This window comes from Dendrobates tinctorius, unplaced genomic scaffold (genome assembly GCF_039654945.1).
Source record: "Dendrobates tinctorius isolate UK_male_01 unplaced genomic scaffold, ASM3965494v1 ptg000021l, whole genome shotgun sequence".
Lineage (NCBI taxonomy): Eukaryota > Metazoa > Chordata > Amphibia > Anura > Dendrobatidae > Dendrobates > Dendrobates tinctorius.
In genome coordinates this window covers 18571624-18591246 of record NW_027361689.1, presented here as the reverse complement: position 1 = coordinate 18591246, position 19623 = coordinate 18571624, and the positions used below count along the sequence as shown (strand labels likewise).

Below are 19623 nucleotides of genomic sequence, written 5' to 3'. Positions count from 1 at the left end.
TTCCTCCCCTGCCCAGGAGCTGTGGTATGTTCTGTACACAGTCAGACACAGGGGTGAGAGAGACAGAGCACAGGGGGAGAGAGCTCAAATGGAACAGCACATGAGGGGAGAGCACAGCACAGGAAGGAGAGAGACAGCAGAAAAGTGGGGCCCTGGAGTTGGTTACTGGTGGGCCCTTGACACTCCAGTCCGACAATGTGCTTCTTAATGACTCTGACACATCTAGACGAACGTCTAAATTTGCAGGACCCTGGTCCAGTGACCATGCCTGTATTTCATGGCCGCGGGATGGGAGCCCCACGATCTGCCTCATACCTGTGGGGACCCCCGGCACTTCTTATTTAAAGGCCTGGCACGAGGGAATCATTATGGCGTGATGCATACATGCCGACGAACCGGCCATACCAATCATAAGCGGTGCCGTGGATGACAGCAGGTAGGAGGTTTGCAGGGCTCTGGTCCGGCGGTCTCGTTGCACCGATGTGGCTGCTGGTCCAGGGTCCTGTGCATCTATTTGCTCATCTCTAGCCAGAGGGACATTACGGTGGCACAAAAAAAGACAGCTAAAATAAAGAAATCAGCGTTCACCACTATGACGGTGGTTGGGAATAGAGAGGGGACCTATAGCCCCATAGACTTTAACATAAGCCAAGTGAGACTTGTGGCTAACATACAACCTGTCTGCTATTTGGAGGGGTTTTTTTCCAGTCATGTCGCAACTCTAAAATAGTCACGTGACAGCAAATCGCACAAATGTTGTTGGTTGAGCAACTTCTCTGAGTTACATACCTAGCCTTAAAGGGGCAGTACAGGATTAGAAAAACAGGGCTCCTTTTTTTTTTATCAACAGCGCCACCCCTGGCCGTACATGGTATTGCAGCCCAGCTACATTCACTTAAATGGAGCCGAGTTGCAACCCCGGACACAACCCATGGTCAGGGGTGGCGCTGTTTATGAAACAAAGCAGCCATGTTTTTCTATTCCTGGAAAACTTCTTTAAGACCACCATACACATTGGATAAAAGTCACCCACGTCTAATGATTTTAGCCGACTCGCCAAACCATCTAATTCATATGGCGGCCGTATGACTCTCCCTGACAGATGATGATGGGGGAGAAGGGTCTATCAGCTGACATTTTGTCTGACAGCTATCTCATGTTTTTTTTTTCTGGCGGGAAAAATGGCCAAGTCAGAACATATAAAAGATAAGCAGCAAACACGCTAGGCCTCAAGCCTCACAACGAATGGTGTTCCCCATAGCAACCAGACTCCGGCCTTCACTCTTCAGTGTCTGACCATTAGTGACGGCCTCGTGCTGGCTGGTTGCTAGGGGCCGTTGAAACAAGAGTAATTTTTTTAATGGACGCCAAAATGGTGACCTGCCATACCACAACCGAAAAAGACCAGCGGCAGCCATTATAAGAACATTAAGGGTCGTCAGAATATGGCGTCACTTTATCAGACGTCTGGGGCCCCATATACATAAGGCCACCAATAACAATAGGTCTGGCGCTAACAGCCGATCACTTGCCCTACATCCTCCTTCACATGACTGCTGCAGCCAATCACTGGCCACACCATACTGGGTGCAGATGCCACACCATCACCATACTGGGAGCAGATGCCACACCATCACCATACTGGGAGCAGATGCCACACCATCACCATACTGGGAGCAGATGCCACACCATAGCCATACTGGGTGCAGATGCCACACCATAGCCATACTGGGTGCAGATGCCACACCATCACCATACTGGGTGTAGATGCCACACCATCACCATACTGGGAGCAGAGGCCACACCATCACCATACTGGGTGCAGAGGCCACACCATCACCATACTGGGAGCAGATGCCACACCATAGCCATACTGGGTGCAGAGGCCACACCATAGCCATACTGGGTGCAGAGGCCACACCATAGCCATACTGGGTGCAGAGGCCACACCATCACCATACTGGGTGCAGATGCCACACCATCACCATACTGGGAGCAGATGCCACACCATCACCATACTGGGTGCAGATGCCACACCATCACCATACTGGGTGCAGATGCCACACCATAGCCATACTGGGTGCAGAGGCCACACCATCACCATACTGAGTGCAGATGCCACACCATCACCATACTGGGTGCAGATGCCACACCATCACCATACTGGGAGCAGATGCCACACAATCACCATACTGGGTGCAGATGCCACACCATCACCATACTGGGTGCAGATGCCACACCATCACCATACTGGGTGCAGATGCCACACCATAGCCATACTGGGTGCAGAGGCCACACCATCACCATACTGAGTGCAGATGCCACACCATCACCATACTGGGTGCAGAGGCCACACCATCACCATACTGGGTGCAGATGCCACACCATCGCCATACTGGGTGCAGATGCCACACCATCGCCATACTGGGTGCAGATGCCACACCATCGCCATACTGGGTGCAGATGCCACACCATCACCATACTGGGTGCAGAGGCCACACCATCACCATACTGGGTGCAGAGGCCACACCATAGCCATACTGGGTGCAGATGCCACACCATAGCCATACTGGGTGCAGATGCCACACCATAGCCATACTGGGTGCAGATGCCACACCATCACCATACTGGGTGCAGAGGCCACACCATCACCATACTGGGTGCAGAGGCCTCACCATCACCATACTGGGTGCAGATGCCACACCATAGCCATACTGGGTGCAGATGCCACACCATAGCCATACTGGGTGCAGATGCCACACCATCGCCATACTGGGTGCAGATGCCACACCATAGCCATACTGGGTGCAGAGGCCACACCATCACCATACTGGGTGCAGATGACACACCATCACCATACTGGGTACAGAGGCCACACCATAACCATACTGGGTGCAGATACCACACCATAACCATACTGGGTGCAGATGCCACACCATCACCATACTGGGTGCAGATGCCACACCATAACCATACTGGGTGCAGATGCCACACCATAGCCATACTGGGTGCAGATGCCACACCATCACCATACTGGGTGCAGATGCCACACCATCACCATACTGGGTGCAGAGGCCACACCATAGCCATACTGGGTGCAGAGGCCACACCATAGCCATACTGGGTGCAGAGGCCACACCATCACCATACTGGGTGCAGATGACACACCATCACCATACTGGGTACAGAGGCCACACCATAACCATACTGGGTGCAGATACCACACCATAACCATACTGGGTGCAGATGCCACACCATCACCATACTGGGTGCAGATGCCACACCATCACCATACTGGGTGCAGAGGCCACACCATAACCATACTGGGTGCAGATGCCACACCATAGCCATACTGGGTGCAGATGCCACACCATCACCATACTGGGTGCAGATGCCACACCATCACCATACTGGGTGCAGAGGCCACACCATAGCCATACTGGGTGCAGAGGCCACACCATCACCATACTGGGTGCAGAGGCCACACCATCACCATACTGGGTGCAGAGGCCACACCATCACCATACTGGGTGCAGAGGCCACACCATCACCATACTGGGTGCAGAGGCCACACCATAGCCATACTGGGTGCAGATGCCACACCATCACCATACTGGGTGCAGAGGCCACACCATAGCCATACTGGGTGCAGAGGCCACACCATAGCCATACTGGGTGCAGAGGCCACACCATCACCATACTGGGTGCAGAGGCCACACCATCACCATACTGGGTGCAGAGGCCACACCATCACCATACTGGGTGCAGAGGCCACACCATCACCATACTGGGTGCAGAGGCCACACCATAACCATACTGGGTGCAGAGGCCACACCATAGCCATACTGGGTGCAGATGCCACACCATCACCATACTGGGTGCAGATGCCACACCATCACCATACTGGGTGCAGATGCCACACCATCACCATACTGGGTGCAGAGGCCACACCATCACCATACTGGGTGCAGATGCCACACCATAGCCATACTGGGTGCAGATGCCACAGTCTCTTCTCAGGAAGCCCAAAAGTTTCCTTTGCACCATATGAAAAAGAAAAATTGATTAGAAAAATTAAAAAAAAAAACAGCGATACTTGGCTCCATGAGCGAAGCCCAGCCTCGCTCACATCTTCCATTTTTTTTGCGCACTAGAAAATCAGACTGATTAGGCTTCGTTCACACATTGCGTTTTTTTAATGCAAATTTTAAGCTGCGTTAAACAGTAGCTGCAAAAAGCGATGCCATTTCAGAAATCTCCTGCACACATCGTTTTTTTTTTTTTCCTGACCGATTTGGATATCTGCAGCGTCTCTTCTTTCAGTGTTTTTTCCCCCCATAGAAAGCGATGAGTGAAGTGCAAAAAAAAAGCAGCAAAAAACGCAGGAATCAGGGGATTTATTTGTAGGCTGCTTCTTTACTGCCACGAGAGCAAACTTTGCCTGCAGAAAAAAAAATGCGGCAAAAAACGCAACGTGTAAACATAGCCTTTAATCGTCCAGCAGCTGGACTATGGGATGCAGGACTGTAGAGGCCGGATCAGAGGAGGCTGCGCCCAGACACGGCAGCGGTGGGACAGCCCCGATCGTCCAGCAGACGCTCCGCTGTCTGGGCTGCAGGCTCTGCTCTGTGTCCCCTCCGCCCGCCGGGCGGCATGGGTGTGTAGTGTGTGCAGGAAGAGGCGGGCCCGTGCTCCGGGAGGCCGGCTCTGTCACCGAGCGCTGCACGGCCATCCCGGGGGAGAGAGCGCAACTAGCGCCAGCCTGCACCAGCCCCGCACACCGCGAGCGACGGCCGCAGAGCGCAGCGCACACAGGACGGGCGAGAGGAAGAGGCGGCCGGCGGCGGCCGGGCGGGGGCGATCCAGCCCCTGGAGGAAGAGGAGGGCGCAGAAGAGGCGCCTCTATCTCAGGGAGAGGACACGGGAGAACGAGCTGCTGCACCCAACTAGTTTGCGACTATTTTGGAAGCTGTGTGCGAGCATTGGTGCAGGATCCAGCGCCGGGGCCCCGGAGAGCAGAAAAGTTTCCACCCCCCTCTGTGACCATGGCTACGTGCCCACCTGGCTGCACATAAAGGGGGGGCCCTGCACTTACCGGGACCCTCTCTAGGATGCCTTATGGATCTATATGGCGCAGAGGCTTTAGTTATTTAAAGGGCCAGGCTCGTGGGAAAGTTCCTGTATAAAGTAGCACTCTTCCCCCCAGAGTGCCCCCTCTGTGTGCAAAGTAACCGGATTATTACTGCAGAGGCTGAGCGCAGTTCTGCCATTGAGCCTCCAGGGGGCAGCCCCCATGTTACCTTCTCCTACAGGAGGGTGAAAGGGGGCTTCTGTTAATCCAGGTGGGATCCCTCCTAAATAAAGGATACAACCTCTTATAACTCACACCATTCAGGACTGGCCAAAGATGTCCTCGTCACCAGAGAAGGGTATGGCCAACCGGCAGGAGAAGCTGGAGACCGTACTGAGGAACCCACGCTCGCCCATCAATATAGAAAGTCTGCTGGTAAGTGGCTGCTGTGGGGCGGATCGCCAGTGCCATGGCTGGGTGGGGGGGCACACGCTGCAGAGGGTCGTGCAGCAACCAGCATAGTTAGAAGTTGTCTTTGTACCGTCTAGTGCCCAGACTGTGCCATGCCAGTCACTTACTGGTATTGTGCCACCCTGTCTGGTAATTTTACGTGTCATGCCATCCTCGCCAGATGGTGATTGGGCATCACATAGCTCCATTGTGCCACCCACAGTTTCCGATGCCATAGCTTTGATCATTTACAGGGGAGCTTGATTTAAGGTTTCGCTCACCACCATCTGAGGCATTGGCACTGACCCCTCCCACAACCACCATCTGAGGCATTGGCACTTACCACCCCACCACCACCATCTGAGGCATTGGGCACTGACCCCCCATCACTACCACCATCTGAAGCATTGGTACTGACCCACCGTCTGAGGCATTGGCACTGACCCCCCACCACTACCACCATCTGAAGCATTGGCACTGACCCACCGCCACCGTCTGAGGCATTGGCACTGACCTCCCCCCACCACCACCATCTGAAGCATTGGCACTGACCCACCGCCACCGTCTGAGGCATTGGCACTGACCCACCGCCACCGTCTGAGGCATTGGCACTGACCCACCACCATCTGAGGCATTGGCACTGACCCACCACCATCTGAGGCATTAGCACTGACCCACCGCCACCGTCTGAGGCATTGGCACTGACCCCCCCCACCACTACCACCATCTGAAGCATTGGCACTGACCCACCGTCTGAGGCATTGGCACTGACCCATCACCACCATCTGAGGCATTGGCACTGACCCACCGCCACCGTCTGAGGCATTGGCACTGACCCCTCCCACCACCGTCTGAGGCATTGGCACTGACCCCTCCCACCACCATCTGAGGCATTGGCACTGACCCCTCCCACCACCATCTGAGGCATTGGCACTGACCCCCCCCTCACCACCATCTGAGGCATTGGCACTGACCCCCCCCGCCATCTGAGTCATTGGCACTGACCCCCACCCCCCCACCATCTGAGTCATTGGCACTGACCCCCACCCCCCCCCCATCAGAGTCATTGGCACTGACCCCCCCCCCCATCAGAGTCATTGGCACTGACCCCCCCCCCCATCAGAGTCATTGGCACTGACCCCCCCACCATCAGAGTCATTGGCACTGACCCCCCCCACACACCATCTGAGGTATTGATACTGACTTCCCCACCACCATCTGAGTTATTGGCACTGACCCTTTCCCATCTGAGGCACTGACCACCACCATCATCTGAGGCAGAGGCACTGGCACTGACCACCCCCATCATCATCTGAGGCATTGACACTGACCCCCACCATCTGAGGCGTTGGCACTGCCCCACCCCCCACCATCATCTGAGGCATTGGCACTGACCACCACCACTATCTGAGTCATTGGCACTGACCCCCTCCCCCATGGGAAGCTTTGCCCTGCTGGTTGCAGGATGGCGTTATCAGTGCAGTAATGCCTGCCAATCAGTAGGCCGTCAATGAATGCATCAAAACTGAGCTGCTGGAGAAGTTTAGGGTCAAAAGTCTCCTTCAGTTATCGTCTGAGAGAACCGGTTATTTATAGAAGGCGAAGAAGATGATATAGACTGGCAAGAGCGATTCCGCCCTGGGCGTTAATCAGTAACCCGTTAGTTACTGGTGTACACAACGATCTAGTCCTCTGTAGGCATCTGCCAAGTGGCAGAAGGTAGCGCACACTTTCCAGCACGCTCTCGTTGGTCTTCAGCATCGTCACTTTTGGTGCCTACACCATCCACTAGGCAATCTGAAGTGGGCAGCTGTTAGGTTCCCCTGGGCGAGTGCCTAAAATCTTTCCTTTTCTTAGATGGTGGTATATGGAGGAGTCATGGATTTGTTGGAGAGATGGATCACGCCTTGTGCCCTCACTGCAGTGTTGTGTGGGTTGGAGGGTACTGACAGTGTGACTCAGATGGCTCAGAGGGATGGTTTTATGCCCTTTGGGATTGCGCTTACTAGTGATCTGGCTCTCCATCATCTCACCCCTGTCACATATGTAGGACATGTGCCCGCGTACTTATATTTTCTTTCCAAGTAACATTTTAGACCATTAGTGCCACGGCTCCAGGAGAGCATGGAGCGGAGTTGTCAATGCCTGGCCTCTGCCCCATTAAGATGTAGTTTTGGTCTCGGGGTCTCTGAGCGCCCCAGCAGTCTGAGCGTTCTCCTGCCCTATGGATGAGCAATAACTTACCAACTTGGCCCAATCCTTTCATAGGAGAGCCGTTGTGATGAGTTTTTGTAGGTTTTGGCCTGCTATACTGTACATTTCCTCTGCAGTGGACATCCAGGAGAAATGTCTTATTTCATGGTGGCCCTTCATGAGTCCACCATAGGTGCTGATTGGCAGTGTCCACTATAGGGGCCGGGATCCCTCTATTTGACATCTGCGTGCTCTACCCTGCTCCGGCTTTTGCTTCGATGCTCGGTATCTGGACGAGGAAGAGTGATCTTCCTCCACCGGCACTAGAATGCCAGCATCCTGGGTCCCCTTGTGATTATGAGGCCCTCGCCAAGGAGTCCTGAACTGGAAGCCGGAGCAGGGCAATATGACTTTTTGTTCCTCGCCACTAATAAAGCATTTGGATGGGTTCATCCTGATGTGACAACACAGGAGGAAACTTTTTCTGAAAATTTTAATATCTCATTAAAGGGGGTCGTCTGACTTGGATAAAAAAATGTATGGTATCTAAAGGCAAATAATCGTATAAAATCTTAAATGAAGCAGTACTCAGCAGGTTGAGCCCCAGTTGCTCTAGCTTAGTCCGCTCCTTTACTATCTGTCAGGGCCGTAAGTGATGCCGTCCCATTATCTGGTTGCTTCACTTTTGAAGCCTATGACTGGCTGCAGCGGTCAACATGCTATGAAGTTCCGTTCCAGGCTCGTGCCTGCAGCAGCATATCGTAGGCCTGAAGAATGGGACGTCATCGCTTATGCCTGATGAAGGGCATCATTGAAGCTTGTGGTGGAGCCATGGAGGTTGCCTAGTATTTGACTTTAGGGCTCAGCGAGATCGGAACTGACCAGCGGCTCTCCCGCCCTGAGCGTGGCAGCTGCGTAAAATACATGAAGCTGTCCTACTCTGTTCGGGAGAGCCGCGGCCAGTTTCGATCTTGCTCCGATATTACGGCCGCCTGACTGCACCCTTAGGTCAGGGTCACACTTGCGAGTGCAATGCGAGAAACTCGCGCCTCAATACCTTGCACTGCCACCGGCACTCCGGACTGGAGCGTTCAGCTGCACAGGAAGACATGCAGCCGCACACTCCGGTCCCGAGTGCCGGTGGTAGTGCCAGGTATTGAGGTGAGCGCGCGAGTTTCTCGCATTGCACTCGCAAGTGTGACCCCCGGCCTAAGAAGAATTTCGGACATACCGCTTGTATATTTGGCTTTACTCTTGAAATGTCAATGTCCGAATGGGACAGGAAAAAATTCTGACCTGAATCTCATTGTGAATCTCCAGCAGATTTTACAAACGGATTGGCGCTGAACTCACCCGATGTTTTGCAAAAGGGGAAATGGGTAAAAAGGAATTGACATGCTTCAGATTTCAAATCTGCACCGTAAAACCGATTTACTGCCGGATGGTTTATCCTAGCGCGAGAAATGTGGGGTTTGGCGCAATCTCGCCCACATCGCTGCTGTTTTGATATTCTGCAGATTTTCCTCTCCCAAATCTGGACCAGTATCTGCAGTGTATCCGAACATCGAATTCAGACGTCAGTGTCCCGACATTGATTTCTGGGCTGACCTTGGGTCTCCACGAGTCCGGATCAAGAGATCTGCGGACAGTGGTGTGCTGGTTTGACATGATCATGGGTTCATGGGGAATACCTGGCCCAATCGCAAGGTCTCCATGCGCTAAATGCCAAGACGTTGGCGCAGGTCGGAAGACCCAGCAGTTGTCCCTAGTATTCTGATGTGAGCCTGGCGATGGGCCAGTGTGACCCAGAGAGAGAATCGGCCGCTTATTCCAGCACTAGCATCATGGATGAGATTTTAGGACATGGGCGAGCATGCTCCCAGTGACATTGGCACCTTCGAATAATATGTTCAAGTCCCCTCGGCTGTTCGACAGCCACAACACATGCAGGGATTAGCTAACAAACAGGAAATCCATGCATGCGTTGCGGCTGTCGAATAGCCGTGGGGACTCGGAACATATTTTTCGAGCACGGCGAAGTCACTCGTCTCGCACCCGAGCATGCTCAGATAACACTTTATCCCAGCACGCTTGCTCACCACTGGCAGCAATATTTTACAGGATTCTCCATGTCCCATTTAGGACGATTGTCACTTCTTAATATAGTCGCAGACTAAGGGGACCTGGTACTATTAGGGGATGCACGTCCTATGTGTATATGATTACCTCAGCTCCTGTGAGCGGCGCTGTGCCAAACTAGGTCACTTGCTGTATTTTGTGCGGGTGACCTAGTGTCCCAATGTGTGCTGACTCCGGAGGGCTCTGATTCCATCTCCCACATCTGATGGGATTCCTATCCGCGAGCTGCTCCATTTACCAACCCGTTATCTGTAGGTGTTAATGGGCGATTCCGGGATTTATATGGTGCGCCATAAATGCTTCTGATCCTTTGGAACCGAGGCCTAGACTTTTTATTCAGGCATTTCTGTTTCCAGAATAGACGTCTTTTTAAACAGCGGTGAAGAGATGAATGACTAATTTTTTATTTTTTCCATTTTTTTTTTTCTTGAGAGTCTTAAAAAGTTGGGTGGGAACTGGCATAATAGTGGCCAAATATGAAATGGGCAAACAGTAAAGCAAAAAATAACTTTTCCGTTTCAGGAAAAACCCCAGTTCCTTGGCTAAATTTTTTAAATTATTTTTTTTAACTACGCTCGCTTACCCTCCCCAGGTCCAGGGCTAAGTCTGCCGCTGTTGGTGACTGTGATTGCAGCGCTGGCGACACATCAGAGCAATCGAGCCGGGCGACTTTTGCAGTCAAATCAGGCAAAACTTCAGAGCTCAATTACTCAGTTGGCGTGACATCAGCGCTGCAGACAATCACAGATATCAGGCGCTTCGGCACAGACTCTTTGCTAGACCCAGGGAGGGTGAGTAAAGCCTTTTTTTTTTTTTTTCCACTTCTGACCATTATTAGCTCCTGGAATTTGTTGCCTGACAATAGTCACATCGGTGGCACAAGAAGTTTTTAGATGTGATTTTCTGGCCAATACGTATGTCCTGGACATGGTGCACCGATGCCTTACAATTTTGAAATATTTGAGACTGATCCCAAAAAATGACAAATTTGTTCGTGAACATCTCCTCGAATGGTTTAAGTAAGCGGTGAAACCCTCAGTGGCGTCTTCCGCCGCGCAGGGCCGTATCTGCCGTCCATGTTGTTTAACACGAGGGTCTTCGTACATATCCCTTTAGTAATGTGTCACAAGTCTTCTGACAGGAAAGCTGCTGCCGCTGCCAAGATTGTGTCGTGGAGGAGCTGCGAGCCGACTTCCTCTGCCCCCAGACTTCACAGCCCTGATCTGTTCCCAGGCCCGGCCTTCTCCGCCGTCAGCACAGATGACACTTCTCTCCTAGTCACAGCTGCCCGCTCCTTTATCTCAGCATGGAATATTCCTTCCAAGTACTTTCTTCATTTTTCACACCGCTGCTATCCCGCTCTTGAGCCTTGTACATATAGGGGATATCTGTAAAGGGGTTGTCAGCCGTTTTTTATGCATGTATTTGCATACCAATCATTCTTGCAATTGTCATTTATGAAAAATTTTGCACCATTTGGCTTTTGCCACCATTTTATTTCCTTTGCGCGTTCTACTTTGATGTGTTCATCAATCAGCTGAGAGGCGCTTATAAAAAAGAAAAAGAAAACAAAAAGCTCTAAGCTCTTCCATGAGCTCGCTGATGGATTCTCATTTAACTCAGCCAGCAATACCCAGTGGAACACAGCGGTTATAAAAGGCAAATGCTGCGAAATTGTGAACAAAATCAAATTGCAAAAAAAACATTTTTAGCCCCCCTCCCCCCGCCAACCAAAAGCATACAGTTAAGTCATAAATGGGCAACCCCTTTAATATATCTATTGTTTTTGTTAATGGTAAAGTAAAATGGGCCGTGCGCTTTTCATTTGTCATTCTCTTTAAATGAGTAGTCAACTACTGGACGACAGCTTCTTAAAGTGAACCTGTCAGACGATTCCTATTCCCCAGGCCATAGACAACATGTTCTCTGTAGATCCAGCCGGGGACCGTAGCTGGAGACGGGATTATTCTGGCTGCACCCCTGGCCGGCTATTCCCAGCACTGCTGCTGCAGATGACTGACATGCGGCTCCCTTGTGTGTACATAGTCATGTTAATCATCTATGTACATACAAAGGAAAGACCTGGCAATCAAACTGTAGCAGCGCTGGGAAGGGCTGGCCAGGGGTGGAGCCGGACTAATATCCTCTACGGGTTTAGTCTCCAGCCAGATCTTCAAAGTATATTTTATCCAGCATTTCAGAGAATAATATACCTGGCTGCCATCACCATCATAAAACAACAAAAAAAGCTCAGACCTCCCAGACCAACTTTGGCGCTGCGTTTCCAGACTGTTAGGTGACAAGGTTAAGTCACATGACCGCTGCAACCAATCAGTGGCTGTTGATTGGCTATACCATAGCGTTTGAATATTCCTTCAAAGCCGATGTTCACTATGAAGGAATGGTGAAGGGGTTGCAGCGACCATGTGTTGTATCATGGTCACACTGCCGCCGGGAGACACGGCACCGACACTGGAGGAGCGGCGCTTGTCTGTGATGTCAGTTACAGTTTTTGATTTTTTTCTTTTCTTTTTACCTTTATTATGGCCACCTTAGCTGTTAAATGGGAGTTGTGCAGTCGTGAACATCACACTCCGACCATCTCATTCCTGCGGTTGTATCCCGACTCTTCTTCCCCCAATGGCAGACCGGATTTTATAAGATCTGATGCTTTTTTTTTTTTTTTTTTTGGTAAGCCGTCGCCGCTGGTGTATCTCAAAGCCGAGAACTCATTGGTATAGTGAGTTGAGCTTTGCTGGGAGTGCGGAAACCAGTCAGGATGAGCCTTCATTATGCTATAGATGCCCTGCATGTACAGTTGTGGCCAAAAGTATTGACACCCCTGCAATTCTGTCAGATAATACTCAGTTTCTTCCTGAAAATGATCGCAAACACAAATTCTTTGGTATTATTATCTTCATTTAATTTGTCTTAAATGAAAAAACGCAAAAAGAATTGTCCTAAAGCCAAAATGGATTTAATTCCACACCAAACATAAAAAAGAGGGTGGACAATAGTATTGGCACTGTTCGAAAAATCATGTGATGCTTCTCTAATTTGTGTAAAAGAAAAGAAACACGGTCCCTACAGTCAAACATGGCGGAGGTTCCCTGATGTTTTGCGGTTGCTTTGCTGCCTCTGGCACTGGACTGCTTGACCGTGTGCATGGCATTATGAAGTCTGAAGACTACCAACAAATTTTGCAGCATAATGTAGGGCCCAGTGTGAGAAAGCTGGGTCTCCCTCAGAGGTCATGGGTCTTCCAGCAGGACAATGACCCAAAACACACTTCAAAAAGCACTAGAAAATGTTTTGAGAGAAAGCACTGGAGACTTCTAAGGTGGCCAGCAATGAGTCCAGACCTGAATCCCATAGAACACCTGTTGAGAGATCTAAAAATGGCAGTTTGGAGAAGGCACCCTTCTAATATCAGGGACCTGGAGCAGTTTGTCAAAGAAGAATGGTCTAAAATTCCAGCAGAGCATTGTAAGAAACTCATTGATGGTTACTGGAAGCGGTTGGTCGCAGTTATTTTCGCTAAAGGTTGTGCAACCAAGTATTAGGCTGAGGGTGCCAATACTTTTGTCTGGCCTATTTTTGGAGTTTTGTGTGAAATGATCAATGTTTTGCTTTTTGCTTCATTCTCTTTCGTGTTTTTTCATTTAAGACAAATTAAATGAAGATAATAATACCAAAGAATTTGTGTTTGCAATCATTTTCAGGAAGAAACTGAGTATTATCTGACAGAATTGCAGGGGTGTCAATACTTTTGGCCACAACTATATATTGTTTTTTTATTTTTTTTAATTTCTATGCGTTCAATTAACTGAGTGAATTGAAATTCTATGGTTAAAAAAAAATAAAAAATGCACTGCAGCTCAAAAAACGCAAGGAAAGAAAGTAATTTTGAGATTTTAGAAAATTTTCCACCATGTAAATACACTGAAAACGCAACGTGTGATAAGTTGTTAGGCTGCATTCACGGGTCCATGTCACACCCTGACCCAGCCTCATCGGCATTTGTGAAGCTGTTGCGGTTGGTTGGGCAGACCCTCGGCTGGTCTCTAAACCGCGATCTTTTCACGGACTGTGAAACGCAGACATGTGAATGCAGCCTTATCGGCAAAAAATGTTCAACTACTGACCAGTTCTGGGGCGCCAGCCGATTCCCAAAATGGATTGGCCGTGTATGCACAGCAAATTTCCACAGTAATGACTGGGAGTCGCAGTAAGACCCTCGTACAGCCCTGTCAATATATATTTTTTTTTAATTTCCATCATGCATAAACTATTTATTGGTCAAATATAAGTACAACTAATTAATGGGAATAATTCTGCATGTTGGATGTATCACATCCATAATAATGAGATATTCTTATCCTCTTTGGTATTATGTTGTGCCATTATCTGCCATGATTTGGGGCTTTTAGATTCCCAGGTGGCATTATTAGTTACCAGATCACGGTCTAACTGGTGCATTGTTTTTTGCATTAGTGAGAAGCGCTTGATATCGCCTAAGGAGCTGAAAATGGCCAAAATCTATGGGTTCATAGAGTGCCCCCTAATTTCACACAGAGGTAAAATAGTTGAAGCTTGTATCGTCACATGCCCAAAAAACGATAACTGGCACTTTTAGATATCAGTGTGTTACCAAGCAGGCAAGTCTCATTGCTGTCTAGGAAGGGACATGCTGTATTGCTTGTTGCATCCTGACCCCATCCCTATTTTATAGTAAAAACCAATATAATGGTGCCACTATGTAAATTATATTGTTGATAATGATGAAGACAGGACGATCAGTCTGAGATTGTTGATTGAAGGGTTTCCTACTATGTGAAGAATTGAGCTGTATGTATGATAAATTGCCAAATTCCCTCTGTGGTGTGGAGTCGGTAAGCCAAACCAGCGACTCTGACTCCTCAATTTCCCTTCCACCGACTCCTCAATTTCCCTTCCACCGACTCCTCAATTTCCCTTCCACCGACTCCTCAATTTCCCTTCCACCGACTCCTCAATTTCCCTTCCACCGACTCCTCAATTTCCCTTCCACCGACTCCTCAATTTCCCTTCCACCGACTCCTCAATTTCCCTTCCACCGACTCCTCAATTTCCCTTCCACCGACTCCTCAATTTCCCTTCCACCGACTCCTCAATTTCCCTTCCACCGACTCCTCAATTTCCCTTCCACCGACTCCTCAATTTCCCTTCCACCGACTCCTCAATTTCCCTTCCACCGACTCCTCAATTTCCCTTCCACCGACTCCAACATATATTGCTTATATTTAAGTGAAAAGACATTGTTCTAAGAAATAGAATTGCCTCCATCAGATCCTCCTTCATAGATGACCTAAAATCTGACCTAATAATTTTAAGGCCAGAGAACGACCTCTCTACACTAACTTGGGTTGGAGGCAAAGCTGTAACCACATGGGAACATCTCTAACAATTTCCGGGTATAAAGGAATTGTCTCATGCACAGTCAGTTTTGATGAACAGTTGAATTTTTCTTTTTCTTTGAGAGCAAGTGAAACATTTTGCTGAAATATGGTCAATCTGCTTGCTATCGGAGACTGAGTGAATTATTTTTCCTTGCAGCAACGCTTTGCCTGCTCCATATCATCCAAATACTTGTCAAAGTCAAACTCCTCATCTGACGAGGATGAAGATATGGCAGCAGTAGCACTGTCAGGACCCAAGTCCTCTTGCGCCTGGCAGTCCTCCTGTAGGCCACTCTTCCTAACTGCTACCTCAGTCAGAGCTTCTTTTCCTTTAGTAAGCTGTTGATCATCAAGCAATATACGATGACTTGGGTCCACATAAACAGCTGCCAGAAAAATTTTATTTTCCAATAGCTGTGTCTCTCTCCGTTTCATTGAAGCAGAAATGCCATCTGCGATTAAACCTCCTCTTTGGGACAGGCAAAATAGCAAGTTCTTACACTCCCTTATGAAAATGCCAGGAGTTAAATCCTCAGCTTGTAATTTTTTAGTCACGGTAAATAGGTGATTAAGCAATGTCTTCAATTCAGCCACCTGTGTCCATTGCCCTTCATTTAGGGTTACCTGAGGGTTCGCCAGATCTATAAGAAACGGTTTTAGCCAGGATCAAAACTAGGGGGGGGGGGGGGGCAGAACCTCATACTGTTCCGCAGAATCTCATACTGCACACCTCAGCTGCTGCAGAACCTTATACTGCACACCCCTACATTTGAAAATAAAGCCTGCACCTTAAGATGTGATGAATACAGTCTATTTATTCCAACTATCAATTGATGTTGATGTGTTACTGAAGATGAGCAATGCCTGTCCTGGGCGTCCTTTTGGGCAGCTATGAGGTGTACCTGACTGGTGCTAAAAAAAAAAAGGAGTGTTAGTCTGTGTGCTACCCGGCTTTCATTCTTTTTGGTACAGATAAGATATGGATATATAGATAGAGCAGATTTCTAATCTGCTTTTGCTATTGAAAACATTATCTATGAGCTCAAAAACCTTTCAGGTGATGCGGTTTTTTAAAAAGCTGATCTGCTTTTGCAGCTGAAAAACGTATCCTCAAAAAACGCAGCAAAAACGCTGTGTGTGAATGTAGCCTTAGATCAGGAATAGAACAGCCATTTATAGGACATGTCTTAACTTTCCCAAATTCCTATGAAAAAATATTCAGCACATTCTGCATTGAACTACTGTACCCAATTTATTATATATTTTAGGAGTCGGACCATTTTATACCGACTCCACCAAAATGAGCTCCGACTCCGACTCCACGACTCCGACTCCACAGCCCTGGCTGGTAACTTCTCAAACACCTCTGATATCATCAAGCAAGATCTTTTAAGGCCGACTCAGTCTGCTCAGTGCTGCCTGAGTATTCGGGAAGCATAGCTTTCAGCTACCATGTGTGTTACAAGAGTTTGTCTCATCATCGACTTCACTCAGCTGTCTCCTGCCTGCTATCATTAGTCTGCAATTACTTCTGAGCTCACGCCTGTGAATACTAGTGCTATTAGCACACTCAACTCGGGTACCTGTGACCTGACTCATTAATGCTATTCACACTAACATCTTTTCAAGTGTGTTACCTCATAATTATTTGTCTCTGCTATTTAACCAGTTTTGCCTATTTATCACTGTTATCCATTAGCCATTTACCTGATTGCATACATATCTGCCATTAATCATTTGCCTGCTGCAAGTTGTGGATTGTCTATGCCTCTACTGCCCCTCTGCGTTTCCACACATCTGGCTTTGCTTCAGCTGGTGTTTCCTGCTCTGCTTGTCTGTTTGCCCTCCTGCACATCCTGCTATCCTGGTCTTCGTTAATACACATGCTAACTTTCACTGCCCGTTCTGCTACACCATTGCCTCCATAAAGAATCAGGTCTCAGAACAGCAGTCCCTTAATGCAGAGTTCCCCAACTCCTGTCCTCAAGGCCCACCAACAGGTCATGTTTTCAGGATTTCCTTAGTATTGCCCAGGTTATAATTGCATCACCTGTACAATACAAGGGAAATCCTAAAAAACATGACCTGTTGGTGGGCCTTGAGGACTGGAGTTGGGGAACCCTGCCTTAATGTATTCACACTATGTGCTCCAACATTGGTGGCCCCAAGATTGATTTGGTTTAAGAGTAGGTATTAGAACCCACATTCCCCCGATTGCTGTTCTTGGTACTGTCGGTAGTATATCATCTTATCAACTAAAATAAAAAAAGGCCATTTCATTTTATCGCCCTTATTAGCCCTTTTATAATTTTGAGGATGTCTCCTGTGCTCAATCTTTTGTTATTCTGAGTTACTTATTCCCAGATAACGCATCTCATGATGTCACTCAGATCAGTGATAGGCTAAATGAGGATTCAGTGCAGATTGTTTAAGTCGCTCACAGTGGTTCTGTAATAGGCCGCCACCATTGTAGCAGGTCAGTTCATGAACGTTAATCAGGTGTGAGTGGGATTTTGTTAAAAAGTGGAAGAATTTAGGAACCAAAGCAACTCTGCCATGAAGTGGAGACCACTTAATGCTATAAAATGGGGGTCACAGAGCACATAAATTGCTAATGCATAAAAGTCGCCAATTTTCTACTGCAGAGTATTATCAGCACAAAAATTGTGCGCAGGGACCGTCACGGCATGGGTGTTCATGCCCAACAGCTGCATGCAAGTTTTACATCACCAAGCGCAATGCAAAGTATCAGATGGAGGAAGTGTGTCATGTGGAGTGACACTTTTCAATCTGACATTTTAATGGACGAGGAATAATATTATATGGTTGCTTTTTGGCGGTCTGCCTCGGCCCCTTAGTTCCACTGAAGGGAAATCTTAATTCTTCAACCACCATAAAAAGCATTTTAAACATTTTTGTATTCTTCCAATTTTATGGGACCAGTTTGGGGGAAGGTGTTCCAGCATGAACTAAACAAAATTAGCCATACAAGTCTATGGGTCCCTTAAAAGTCGATGACTGCACACTTTGTCATTCGGGCCCTGTTGATTTTTAACATGTAATGTATAGGAGAAGTTTTTGTCTGAATGAGGCCTAATATGTGGGTGTGATAGTACTTCTGTCCACATAGCGTTGTTTCTTCCCGTATTGTTTGATCAGTCAGAAGATTTGTTGATGATGCACAGGAATTATATGTGCAGTGATGGGAGGATTTGCCACAGGGTAACATTTGGGATTGCTGTCTGGCTCCTTGGTCAGTGGGCTTATATTTAGTGTAAGCACACAGTCATGGCGTCTGTTGAAGCTTTACTTAATCCCTCATTCATTTCTATGTGTTTTATGCCGTCTTTCCTGTTTTTTTTCCCTCTTCCCCTTGAATTATTTGATGTCACTGTTGTGTCGGTGCTGCCGCTCTATGATCTCACAATGAAGGCATTCGGAGAAAAAGATAAACAGAGGGGAACGTGTATGTGAGGATCATGGGGCTGACTGAGGGGGTGATTATCTCCTGAGTGGCAGGAAAAGGCCACACCTCAGCCAGAACTGTCCCTGGGAGCCATGGCCGGGCGGGCGGGCCGTGGTCTCTGAGCGCTGCCCTCAGTCTGACGGCCTCCATTGATATTGGTACTTCAGTCAGGACCCTCCATCACACTTTAGGTCGCATGCATTACTGTACTTTTTTACATTTTTTTTTTGGACAGCATGATGGAAGCTGATAGGCAGAGTGAATCCAAACTGTGGTAGATCTGTGACATGGCGGATGCCGTAGGCCCATGACAGAAATCGAGCAATTTTCAGGGACATCCTTGTGACAAAATTGTCACAGCTTAAATTCTGTTTTTTTTTTTTGTTTTTTTTTCGCTTTATGACAATAAGACAGATGTAGAGTCTAGAGTCTCTTTCAGAAGCTTCTGAAGTGCAGCACCCATATTTCTACCTCATGACCTGGCCTGGCTGTACTATAATGGGGATTTACAATACTGTTAATACTAAGCTCACACACGGGTTTTTCAAGAGATATCCACCTCAGTAAATGCTTCTTTTTTTTCTTCTCTGAATCTGTTTTGAAGAGGTGTGTAAGCCTCTCCCCCCTTCCCCATATGCTTTATGCCACCTTTCAATTTGACAGTGTTAAGTTTTGAGCCAATTCAATGAGGAAACCGCCTCAAAGAAGTGACATACTTACTTTATTTATTTTTTTCAACAAAGACAACGTTCTCAAAACCCTGTTGAGGTGACAAAAAAAACGAAAATATTTTGTTGCATGAACACCAAAATGCTTTTGTCCACTGAACTAGATACGAAGAGTATTTTGAAGCGGCATTTAAGGAG

At 48.3% G+C, this 19623-nt stretch overlaps 1 protein-coding gene across 1 annotated transcript in view; it reads left to right on the top strand.

Moving 5' to 3' along the window:
- The first annotated feature begins 4630 nt into the window (after positions 1-4630).
- The window catches only part of ROCK2 (Rho associated coiled-coil containing protein kinase 2), a 184571-nt gene continuing 169578 nt past the window's right edge, over positions 4631-19623 (top strand). Inside the window, exon 1 of the mRNA XM_073568234.1 lies at positions 4631-5506. Coding sequence (XP_073424335.1) covers positions 5408-5506 — 99 coding nt within the window. The 5' untranslated portion in view covers positions 4631-5407. The remainder of the gene's footprint in view (positions 5507-19623) is intronic.